The sequence below is a fragment of the Ursus arctos genome, unplaced genomic scaffold (assembly GCF_023065955.2).
Source record: "Ursus arctos isolate Adak ecotype North America unplaced genomic scaffold, UrsArc2.0 scaffold_5, whole genome shotgun sequence".
Lineage (NCBI taxonomy): Eukaryota > Metazoa > Chordata > Mammalia > Carnivora > Ursidae > Ursus > Ursus arctos.
Genome location: NW_026623067.1, coordinates 30,897,637 through 30,910,664, shown reverse-complemented (window position 1 = coordinate 30,910,664; position 13,028 = coordinate 30,897,637). Strand labels below are relative to the sequence as shown.

Below are 13,028 nucleotides of genomic sequence, written 5' to 3'. Positions count from 1 at the left end.
CTCTCCCTCTCTCTCTGCCCCTCCCTCTTTTCGGGTATATGCACGCTCTCTCTCTCTCTAATAAACAGATCTTAAAATTTTTTTTAAAAAATAAAATCTTTTAAAAAATAAATTTAAAAAAGTAAAAAAAAAAAAAAAGCTGTTGATAAACACCATCCAAGTTAGTTTTACCATAGTTTCACTGTGAGAGTGCCCATTTTACTTCACCCTCAAATAGCTAGGTATTATAAACAAAGATCTTAAAATGTTAAGCTTTTTTTTTTTTTAAGATTTTATTTATTTGACAGAGATAGAGACAGCCAGCAAGAGAGGGAACACAAGCAGGGGGAGTGGGAGAGGAAGAAGCAGGCTCATAGCAGAAGAACCTGATGTGGGGCTCGATCCCAGATCACCGGGATCACGCCCTGAGCCGAAGGCAGACGCTTAACCGCTGTGCCACCCAGGCGCCCCTAAATGTTAAGCTTTTTAACATAATATATTCAGCAGCTGAATTTTCAAAGCGATTTTCATATTTCTCTAGCCAGTCTCTGACCCTGGGGCAGGGCCATTACATGAACCTCCAGTTAGTGGTAAGTTTACACAAACTGATATTGCTCTTGGTTTAACCAAGCTAAAGTAAACTCAGTAAAACATGAGGAAGTGACTAGCATTCGCAAAGACTTCAGAATGTTCTTGTGCCAACAAAGGTCAAACGAGGATCGGAATAGCAAGGATTCCAAAGTAGACTTGTGAGAAATAAGAAAGCCAGAGAAGCATTACTCATGACACACCAATCACTATAAGTATTCAGGAAGTCAATGAAAACTCTAAAAGAAACATATGTGTGAGCCTTTCTATCCTGATGTGGTAGGCAACTGCACAAATAGGTTAGGAATCAATGCAATTGTTAACAAAAGATTTCTAAAGTAGAGAAAGAAAAGTGTATTTTGAAGCATGAAGAATTAATAACAACAGGAAGTTTCCCGATTATAATTCCTGGGCAGACACTGACGTGTGCATGTGCCTATGAGGGAAAGCGGAAGAGAAGAGAATTAAAAACATACTAAAACGTTTCTTGGAACGCCTGGGTGGCTCAGTTGGTTAAGCGTCTGCCTTCAGCTCAGGTCATGATCCTGGGGTCTTGGGACTGAGTCTCACATAGGGCTCCCTGCTCAGTGGGGAGTCTGCTTCTCCCTCCCCCTCTCCCTCTGTCCCTCCTCTGGCTTGTGCTTGCTCGCTTGGGCTCTTTCTCTCTCTAATAAATAAATAAAGTCTTTTTAAAAAGTTCCTTATGTTTAGGAGGACATTAGAGATTCTGACTAATTTTTGGTATTTACAGGAAAACATAAGTTTATCTATGCTTAAGAAGTTAAAGAGGGCTTCTCGTAAGATACAGAATTCCAAGTCACTAAATAAAAAGAAGGAAGGAAGGAATGGAAACAAACACTTGGATTAATATAGAAGAAGTCATAAGAAAACAAGAAAACGAAGAAGTCATGATCAATATTTGGCAAAACAAGACGGCAGAAATAAGGTCACACTTATCAGTAATCAAAATAAATATGAATCAATTAAATTCCACTATTAAAAAACCAAGACTTTCAACCCAATTGCCCATCAGTGGAAAACAGATAAATAAATTATGATAGGCCATTTTAATGGATGCATGTGTGTCTGCCAGAGAAAGAGACCCACGACTTACAAAGTTTAGCAAAGTTGTAGACAAGTGTGTAAGCAGAGAAAAGGGTCCAGAAAAACACCAATCTGGTAAGGGTGGTTGCCTATAAAGAGTGAGACTGTAAGAGACAGGAGTGGGCTTTCCTATCTCACTTTACAAGTGTCCACATGGTTTGAAACTTTTACAAATAGCATGTAACCAAAGAAACAAGAAGAAATGAAATAGTAAATATAATGGCAGAATCAATGAAATTGAAGATATGGAGGACAAAAAATAAAGGTGATTAACAAAACCCAAAGTATTTCTTTGAGGTTTTAACATTTTAATTTATTTTTAAATTAAGTTTATTTTATCTCATTTTAAGTTTTTCATTTTAATTCTAGTGTAGTTAACATACACTGTTATATTAGTTTCAGGTGTACAATACAGTGACGCAACAATTCTGTACATCATTACTCAGTACGCATCACGATCAAAGTATTTCTTTGAACACAGGGAGACTGAACAAGAAAAACTGACAGAAGATGAAAAAAAAGACTGTAGAAAAAAGAGGAAATGACAAATATAGCAGACATTTAATAACTTATAAAAGAATAATATAACTATGTTATTCTATATACCTATAAATAACTATAAAACTATAAATAAGTATATGACAATTCATTTTGAAAACACAGAAAAAGTCAATAAATTTCTAGAAAAATTGCCAAAATCGGGACAAATTGATAACAAATGTGAATAGCCATTTCAGAAATTGAAGTAATTTAAAACACTTCTTCCCCATAAAGTCTCAGTCCCAGAAGGTTTTACAAGAACATTCTACTAACTTCCAAGGAATAGACAATCTTTACTTAAATATGTTAATTTAGAAAATAAAAAAAGAGGAAACATTGCCCAACCTAAAGTTACTATAATTTTGAAATTTGGAATATGGACTGTCCAAAAAAAGAATAATAGAGGCCAGCTTAACTTATAAACATGGATGCCAAATACCTACATATTATCTAATCAAATCCAAAAAAGTATTAAGAATATGTCATGATAAGGTAATAAAAAATGATTCAAAGTCAACAAAACTCTCAAAGTAATTCACTACATTAATGGATTACGAAAGAAGTTACTACTGCTCACCATCTCTCTGTTCTCCTTTTCCTTCTGGGAATGCCATTAAACTTCCCAGCCACCATGGGGCGCCTGGGTGGCTAAGTCAGTTGCGTGTCTGCCTTTGGCTCAGGTCATGATCTTGGAGTCCCTGGATCCAGCACCGCATCAGGCTCCCTGCTCAGTGGGGCGTCTGCTTCTTCCTCTCCCTGTGCTCCTTCCCCCACTCATGTTCTCTCTCTCACTCTCTCTCTCTCTCTCTCTCAAATAAATGAATTTTAAAAAAAAAACATAAAAGGTCCCAGCCACCTTACAATAGTTGGGATAATGTGACTAGTCCTTGCCCATGGAATATGAGGAACACTGAGTGGTGTCATCTCTGGCCATTACAAAGAACCTGATGAAGGACCTAGGTCCAAGGAGATGTGGAAGCAACTGGTGAAAAAGAGCCTGGGTTCCTGAACAACTAAGTAAAGGAGAGTCCACTATCTCACCAACATCCCTGGACTGTGTCATGAGGGATAGATAAATAGCATTCCTGGTGTAAGCCGCTGAAATGTTGGGACTGTTACAACAGCTAAGATTATACACCCTAGGGGTGCCTGGGTGGCTCAGTCGTTAAACGTCTGCCTTCGGCTCAGGGCGTGATCCCAGAGTCCTGGGATCGAGCCCCACATCAGGCTCCTCCTCTGGGAGCCTGCTTCTTCCTCTCCCACTCCCCCTGCCTGTGTTCCCTCTCTCACTGGCTGTCTCTCTCTCTCTGTCAAATAAATAAATAAAATCTTAAAAAAAAAAAAAAAGATTATACACCCTAATAATACATGGAAAATTGGGATGGGGGAAACGACGATAATCTCACCAGGTACAGAGAGAGTATTTGACAAAGCTCAGTACTATTTTGTGTTAAAAACAAAAACAAAAATAAAAAACACAAAACCTAGGTCTTAAAGAAGTAGAATTAAGAGACCAAGCCCCTGTCTTCCCCACCTTTTCTTCACAGCTTGATTATTAATTGATTTAGCTACCACATGTGATATACTTTGTTATAAAATTTTTTCATTAGGAAGTAATGCATGGATTTTTATCTATTTTCCTTGGTATCTCAGATCCCAAGGAAAAGGACTTCCTTTCCTCAACAAAGACTATCATCTACAAACCTATAGCCAACATCATACTTCATAGAAAACTATTTTCTCTTTAAGGAATGGAACAAGACAAGGGTGCAGCTATTCCCACCACCATGTAATAGAATTAAAGAAAAAGCAGCCACTATAAAAAATAATAAAAAGTAAAACAAAGTATAAAATTGGAAGGAAAGAGACAAAAATCAGTGTTTGAAACTGGTATAATTATTTCACATAGAACTCTCAAGAGAATCCACAGAAGAACCGTTAGAATTAATAAGAGTTTAGAAAGGTAGTTAGAAATGAAAGCAACCTAAAAACAACTGATTGCATTTCTCCACACCAGCAGTAACCAATCAGAGAGAGAGAGAGAGAAGATATGTAACAGTGTAACCAGCAACAATGTGACAAAATAAGAAACCACTTATATTAGTAATATTACTGAAGCTACGAATTATCTTAACAAAAAATGCAAGAGACTTGTGGAGAAAATTTGAAAAACTCTATTAAAGTTCATCTGAGAGAAAATACGAATAAATGGAGAGAATAGACCATATTCGTGGGTGAGATGACTTGACATTAAAAGGTATCAATTCTTCCCAGATCAACCTATGATTTCAATTAATTTCCAATAAAAACTTCAGAAAGACTTCTGTGAACTTTACAGACAGATTTTAAAATGTTTATGGGAGAACAAGTCCATGACAAGATTAAGAAAAAGTTTGAAAAAAAATAAAAAGGTAGACAGTAAGACATATTACAAAGCCATAATAAAAACAAAATCCAATTGGATTAAAGATGTAAATGTAGAAGAAGAAACGATAAAGTTAGTAGGAGAAAATATAGAAAAAATTTACAATCTTCAGGTAAGTAAGGATTTCTTAAATAAGATGTAAATAGCACAAGCTAAAAGGAGTAAAATGATGGATATGACTACACAAAATTTAAAGATCTATGTTTTTAAAAAAAGTAGACCATAGACCTAATGTAAACTCTAAAGCTCTTCAAAGAAAACATAAGAGTGACTCTTCATAATCTCGAGATAGGCAAGGATTTGTTAGATATGACATCAAAAATACAAGAGATAAGACAGAAGATTGACCAGTTGGACGTCAACAGAATTGAAATTTTTTTTGCCTCAAAGAACACCATCTAGAAAGTGAAAAGACAACTCACAGAATAGGGGAAACTATTTGCAACTCATATATCTGATAAAAGGACATGTATCAAGAAGCTATAAAGAATCATTACAATTTAAAAATAAAAGACAAATAATTTTTTTAAAAGTTCTGAATAGACATTTCTCTAGGGAAGATACACAAATGGCTAATAAGTGCATGAAAATATGTTCAACAGCATTAACCACCAGGGAAGCGCAAATCAAGACCACCGCGCACTACAACTTCATACCTGCCAGGACAGGGCAGCTCTAACCAAATGACAGACAAGCGACGGCGAGGATGTGAAGAGAATGGAACCTTCACGCGCTGCCGGTAAGACCGGAAAATGTCGCAGCTGCTTTGGAAAACAGTTTGGGGGTTCCTCAAAAGTTCAAACATCGAGATACCATATGATCCAGTCATTCCACTTCTAGGTATATATATCCCAGAGAAATGAAAATATACGTTCACACAAAAATGGTACATCAATGTTCACAGAAGCATTATTCATCAGAGCCCAAAAGTAGAAACGACCTAAATGTGCATCAACCGATGAATGGATAAACCAAATCCAGTAAACCCACCTGATGGACTATCGTTGGGCATTAACAAGGAACAAACGACTGATATAGCCTATAATGTGGACAAACCTACGAAACACCATGCTAAAGTGAAAGAAGTCAGGCACAACAAACACAGGTCGTGTCATCCCATTTGTATGAGACGTCCAGAAGCGGGCAAACGCAAAGAGACAGGAAGTAGATTCGTGCCTGCCTAGGGCTGGGGAGGGGCATACTGAGATAAAGTGGAGAGTGACTGCTAACGGAGGAATGAAAATATTCTAAAATTAGATTATGGCGATAGTTACACACTCTGTAAATAGACTACAAACCACTGAATTGTATACTTCAAACAGGTGAATTTTATGTTATATAAATTTAGTTATTTTTATTCAGTTACATTTATATTTAGTTATATTTATTTAATTTATTTATATTTATCTACTTTAATAATAAAGTTATTAGTATAATAAAAAGGAGACCATAAATGAGGTTAACAGACGGGTGAGAAGATTAGGGGAAGACTTAAAACATCCACATCTGATAGAGAACTAACAAATTTAACATGTAAGGATGCCAATAAGGAACAAAATGAGGGGCGCCTGGGTGGCTCAGTCGGTTAAGCGTCTGCCTTTCACCAGGTCATGATCCCTGGGTGCTGGGATCGAGTCTCACATCAGGCTCCCTGCTCAACAGGGAGTCTGCTTCTCCCTCTGCCTGCTGCTCCCCTTCCTTGTGTGTGCGCGCTCTCTCTCTCAATGACAAATAAGTGAATAAAATCTTTAAAAAAAAAAAGAACAAAATGCAAACCCCATATAGGAAAAGATCAGAAATCAGACAGAAAAGAGGGGCAGATTAGATGGATAGATGGGTAAGCAGTTCACAAATGGCAAAACAATATGATGAGACGCTCAAGTAAAACAGAAATGGAGTACTGCTTTAACCTACCAGTCTGGACCGCAATGTGTAGCTGAGCTAACAGTAAGTGCCAGCAGATGTTGGCAAAGGAACTCTCGAGGCACTCCTTCCTGGTGGGAGGAAACCGAATGTAGCCATTCGGCAGCACGAAGTAGCAGTTTTCAGTAAAAGACTAAGTATCCTTTAGTAAAAGACAAGTATCCTAGAACCCGCAATCTCATATTTGTAGATCTCAAAAAAATTCTTGCACAGGACACAGGGAGACACCCAAAAGGATGTTTGGTGCAGCACTATTCGTGCAAGCAAGGAGTTACAGGCCACCTCACATCTATTCCCAGGAGGCTGGTTAAATACTTGTGGTGTATACTTTCCATACAAAACTATGCAACAACCACAAGTAATGAATTAGACTTACACAGAGCAACATGGTTTGACTCAAAAATATAATGTGTGAGGGGGAAAGAAACAGTATGAGATTTATAGTATGAAAGTATCTTTTTTTAAAATTTATTTATTTGAGAGAGAGTGTGAGAGAGCATGAGCAGGGTTAGGGGCAGAAGGAGAGAGAGAAGCAGACTCCCTGCTAAACTGGGAGCCCCGACACGGGTCTCAATCCCAGGGACCTGGGATCATGACCTGAGCCAAAGGCAAACGCTTAACCGACTGAGCTACTCAGTCACTGTTATTTTTATTTTTAAAAAAATATTTTATTTATTTGAGAAAGAGAGAGAGCAGGACCTGGGGGAGTGGCAGGCAGAGGGAGAGGGAGAAGCAGGCTCCCTGCTGAGCACAGAGACTGACGTGGGGCTCCAACCAAGGACCCTGAGATCATGACCTAAGCCAAGGTCGGACGTTTAACCTTACCTGACTGAGCCACCCAGGCGGCCCCAGCCTGAAAGTATTTATTTAGGTAAGTGCAACAAAAGCAAAACATGACATAGTTTTCAGAGATACACATGTTCTAAGAAGATATAATGAAAGGTAGTTTGGAAGAACAAACAAATATGCCAGCATGACTGCCTGTTAGTGTGTGTGTGGGGGGGGGGCAGTGTGACAGAACTGGAGTATAAAGGGAGGAAATAACAAAGTAACATAACACGAAAGAGAGACTCTAGATGGAGCAAGGATTAGTGTGCCATGAGCTAAAGTGTATGAGCAATTAAATTTGGTAGACCTTAGATACTAAGGAAAACACACAAAATCCCATGCATTACTTTTTAGTTAAAACCGTAAGAAGGTCCATCACATGCTGGTGGCTAACTCAATGAATCATAAAGCTATGGAGAACAGAAGGTAGGGGGAAAGGCAGGGCCTTGCTAGGTCTTCCGCTGAATAATTCTGTTTTCTGGAACATGGAAGCATGAACACAGGGTGGTAGAAAGGCAGGGCATGGTGTCTCCACTACCCCACCTCTTCAGCCCCCTGCAGGCGAAGCCAGCGGACCAAAAGGAGAGAACGATTCACGACAGTTCAAATTTAGTTAACAGGAGGAAGAGAGAAGAGGACATCAGGGAATTCAGCAGAAAAGGAATAGCTCGTTGAATCAAAGACAGATTTTCTGGCTCACGATAAAGGCAGTATTTTCTAAAAGCAATGAATACTCAACACAGCCGTGAAGCGGGGCAGAGGAGGGACTGTTTTAAAAATTAGGATCTTAGGTCATCGTTTGTCAAATTCAGATGGCTATTTTCAAAGTTAAGATCGTTAAGATCATTGGAGTTTTGTTTCAGTAATGGGCCGTATGATCAGATCCGTGTGATTAGGCTGAATTCATTTTTATTGAGACAAAAATTGATTAAAAGGGGGTTCTTGGTATTGGCTACAAAGAGTGTCATCACTCAAATGTACGTCAAGTGCCTGCAGATTTAGTCCCTTTACTTTCAACACTTAGTACCTTCTACCCTGTATGCTCATCTCACACAACTGGCCATGTGGGCAACTTGTGTGTACAGAGAGAGACAGATGATATAGATATAGATAAATATATAGATACAGATACAGATAGATATATTTTTTTTCCTTGCCAGGGGTTGTCTCCACAGCTTTGAGGTGGAGCCCAATTCTCCATACCACGATCGAGTTCGTTTATATGCGACCAACGGCAAAGACAGAGCACTTATGTTTCACCCTTCAGCTGGCAGATGCAGCAGACAGAAAGTTTCCTGGTCTGAGAAGGACTTGGTCCCTGAGTGCACCATCCTGACCGTTTTCGCCATCCCGGGGGTGGGGGGGGCGGGGGTGTATGTGGAATCTCTGCGGAGTAAGCCCCTGTCTTTTCACAGGCAGGGCCTTGGGGAGGGGGCGACATCCTGGACTGGCTGATGCCCATACCTATGGCCAAGAGAGGCGAGCTGCAAGCTTGCCAGTTCAGGGAACGCTTGGAAAGCACCCCAGGGTCGCCCAAGTGCACCCTATCTGCAAAACGTAGAAAGGCAAACTGCACCAGGAGTGGAGCCAAATGGGAAAGAAGAGGATCTAAAAGGCAAGAAGGGGCAAATGATGAGTTCCTCCCTGCTGAGCTCAGGGGAGGCACTCTGCTCAGCATTTTACGTACATTCTCCCACTTTGATTTTTCCTGAAAGCCGGTCCGGGGTGGGAAACGGGTGGCGTTGTATAAAAGGAAACGTGTGATGGGAACCGTGCACGGCCTGCTTTTCCGCCGTGCGACCTCGGCCCCAGGCTGCCAGACCCTTGGCACGCTAGTCTGAGCTCCCCCAGCTCTTCAGCAGCGCCATGCAGGCCCCCGCCTGTCGCGTCTCAGCGCCCCCGGCCCCGCGGCAGGAGCCACCCCCGGCCCGGCCTGCCCCGCGTCACAGGGCCTCCTGGCGTCCCGCCCGCCCGGTCCGCAAGGCGGAGCCCGCGAGGCGGCCGCCGAGGGGGCGCGCTTACCTCGTCTGGTGCGGGCCGCCGCTCCAGCTCGCAGGCTCCACGCCGACCGCCGCCGGTCTCTGCGCCCCTCGCCCGGACGGCTGCTGCGCGGGCCCGGGCCACGGCCACGGTCACTTTCATTTTCCTCAACTACCGCGGCAGGAAAGCGAAAGCGAAAATGGCCGAGAGGCGGGCCCGCGGCCGAGCGCGGTGAACGCGGAGCGCGGGCTGGCAGCCAGAGGCGGGGGCTCAGGCCTCGGGCCTACACGCGGGGGCTGGCCCGAGCCCCGTGCACCCGAGGGGCCGCGAGCGAGCGGCGAGCGAGGCCCGGGCCCGTGCCCGGCAGGAAGGCGGGCAGCCCGACAGCAACGGGAGAGGCCCCGCAGCGCGCCCTCGTTCGGCCCCGCGGCCCACCGCGCCTCGGCCCAAGGGGGCCGCTTCCCCGGCCGCCCCTCAGTCAGCGCCTGCTTGGGCCTCGGGGCAGACGGCGGACCTGCTGGCAGCGCTTCGTGGGTTTCTGGCCTCAGGAGGCGGGTCTGGCCTGGGCGGCTGGGAGCGAGCCTCTGAGGGGTCCCGGGTTGGGGCGCTGAGCCAGCTGGGGCAGGTTTCGTGCGCAGACCCCCGGGGGTGGGCCGAAGCCCCAGGCCCAGGCCCAGGCATGCGCACTGGACCCTCTGCCGAGCTCGCGGCCCCGTGGCTTCGAACAGCCCGTCGTGACCACGAGGTACCAGGCTCTTCGTCCTGGGTCCGCGGAGAAATCAAAAGTCAATGGTATCGGTGAAATGGGGGACACGTCACTCTATAAGAAAAACTGAACAGCAAGCTCAGGATTTGGACTCCCTGCTTTAATTGGTGCCCATCAATAGCCAAGGATTTAGAGAGCCCGCACCTGTCACTTATTGGCTGTGTGATTTGGGGGGAATATTTACTCCTTCAGCTTTAGTTTCTTTCCTGGTAGGATGAGGATGGTAACCAGACCTACCTCAAGATTGTAGGAATTAAATGAAACGGTATGAGGGAGAAAACTCTTGGTATTTTCTGTTAGGCTCTAGGTGGTTTCTTTGAGGGCAGCAACAAAGTCATTGTTTTTCTGGGTGCCTGATAGACATTCTCTAATGTCAGTTGATAAAATCGAAGATCTCCATGATAATAAGATCGTTTTCAGAGTTTAGACTGTGTTATTTTGACTTAGAAGGACTGAGAAGGCACTTCGGTCTTTTGGAAGGCACCTGACACCTCACCTGACAATTAGCCCCTGTGATGATGCCACTGGACCAGTTCTGTTAAATTAGAGTGCTACTACAATCTAAGTTTGAGGAACTCCCTACAGCTCTGCCCAGCATCAGTCACTGAGATCTGATACTTTACAAAATACTTTTGTAAGTAAGCATTCCTACTTGGAAAACGTTGATAAGACTCCATACTCCAAACCAAATTGGCCATGTGTGTGTGTGTTCATTTTCGTCATAGAGCAGTCTGATAACTGGAACAGAAAAACAAAATTAACTGTCTAATCTGGCAGAATCACTTTGCTTTGCCTCCTTGAAATTCAGGCATGTTCCCGGCATGATGGAAGTCTTGATCTGTGACCGAGGTTGTGGCTTTCTAAGTGTAATTGCAGTATTTCCCTCAAGAGCACGTGGGGAAGTGGGGCAGGCCAAATGGTGACCTTAGAAAAACAAGAGCCCATGTTTTCCCCTCCAGGAGATGACGCTTTTGGTCTGTAGCATGAAGGAAAAAAAAGGGTGGGGTGGGGGGAGCCTTGGAGCTCTTCTTGTGATAGGACAATCATTCTTGATTCCATGAGAGCAAAGTAGAGGCAAATCTGTTTCTGCATAAAAAGTATGTATGGGAGATGATGGTTAGGAAAAGAGAGGTAGAGATGCAAGGTTATAAAGCTGCGTCCTGGTTACCTTTTATAGATGTTAACACATGTGACTGGAGAGATGCCAGGAGGTAAAAGGCTAGCCTATAATCTATCATCTCGGTGATTTCCCACAGTCCAGATTTGGTCTTCGATCCTGTGGGACCCAAAATTCCATCTATTCAATGTTCCAGTGTTGATTAAAAATCCACGTTGTATAAAATCGGAAGGCAAACTTACTGATTTCATTCACTATTTGCTAAACTCTGTGCTAAGTACATCACATGCATTACTTCCTTTCATTCTCCCTGTAATCGTGTGGTATGTTGTTGGGGTAAAAAAGACGATGGGAATTCCCAGGGTTAGTATGTAAAGTTTGTAGGTGGTAGAGTTAGTGTTGAAATGAAGGCCATCTGATACCCAAGCCTGGAGCTTTACCATTACTGTTAGAAGCCAAACGGTCAGGAACACGAGACTCTTGAGGTTGTCTGGCGAGTGCACTCTCTTCTTGAAACTGTACAGTGTGGAACCTAATTGTCAGAAGGTGGCTGGGAGAGCTTTAAGTCAGAATCAGAAGAGTGAATTATCTGACTTAAATGTTTACTGATATCAGCCTTGGGGAGCTTGGGGCATCTTCCTTCACACCAGAGGTCAAACAAGCTGCTGTGAGGATTGGCCACTCATTCCTGTTGTCCTGGCCAGCCCTTCTCCTGGGATGGTGGCCGGTGGACATTCTTTGTTACTTAGGTTCTCCTTATTATGCTACCAGGGCTGTCTCTCCTTAAAAGAATGCATTTCTTTTTTTGATAGAGCAAGGCCTTACTGAGTAACAGTACTGTTAGGCCTTGTAGGTCCTGGAGTCCTTCTTGCTCTTTAAGGAGGCATGTTGTATATCTTTGCTCTGATTGGTTTGATGTCTAATTTAACTTTCAAAGAGCAACTTTGTATCCCAACTCTTTGGAGGCAACTCACTTTCTTCTCCTTCCTACCTCCCTGACCTTCTAACTCTAGAATAAAATCTTGTGCCACAGCAAGTTCTGCAGCAAGCACTTTATCCAGGCCTGCAGTGCTCAAGGAAGCCTCGAAAATTCCCAAATCCAAGGCCAGCCCTCACAGATTTTACCATGGGCGAAGGGTGGGAGTAGACATGGGGCAAGATCATGCTGCTGGAGAACAATATAAATAGAAAGAAATACAATTCACTGGTTAGAAAAGAAAAACACTTGGAGTGTGACTCAAATAATAAAGGAAAAAATATCAAATAATTCTTTTAGATACTTCCTTTATTCAACAAATATTTTGTTGCAACTACAAAATGCAGCCATTCTGCTAATGCTGGAGATACAATAATGAACAAAAATGGACATAGTCTCTGCCATCAGGAAACACACTTTATAGTGAGGTAGTCAGTCAGATAATTAGTCAAATACAGAATACCATCCTAAATGCTACAAAGTGCATTTAATTCACTATACGACGGAATTCCAAAGGATTTGAACTTGCGTGAGGGTCAGAGAAGGCTTCCCTGAAGAAATGGTATTTGAATTGGTAGCTAAGGAATGAGGATTAGTTAACTGGGTATAGGGGCATGGGATTGGAGAAGACAGAATTGGTAGAGGGAACAACATGTACAAGGGTCCTGAGGCAGGAAGGGACTTGGAGCATTTGGGGAACTGGAAGGAGTCTAGATTTGAACCATTATCTATCTGATGCTCAGAGGGTCAATGGAGCAGAGAGAGTAAGGACAACCCAAGTCCACAGGAGGCTGGAGAGTAA

General features: G+C 42.8%; 1 protein-coding gene across 4 annotated transcripts in view; it reads right to left on the bottom strand.

Moving 5' to 3' along the window:
• RAD50 (RAD50 double strand break repair protein) overlaps positions 1 to 9,566 on the bottom strand; it is a 212,700-nt gene extending 203,134 nt beyond the window's left edge. The window contains exon 1 of one of the 4 annotated variants that reach the window (XM_057307423.1): positions 9,410 to 9,566. Coding sequence is in view for 2 of the 4 variants with exons in the window: in XM_057307421.1 (XP_057163404.1) it covers positions 2,789 to 2,844 (56 nt within the window). In the remaining 2 variants the exon portion in view is untranslated. Of the gene's footprint in view, positions 1 to 2,788; positions 2,903 to 9,409 lie in introns of those variants that run through there. The other 3 variants (XM_057307426.1, XM_057307421.1, XM_057307422.1) reach the window with 3 other exon arrangements.
• Positions 9,567 to 13,028: the final 3,462 nt, after the last annotated feature.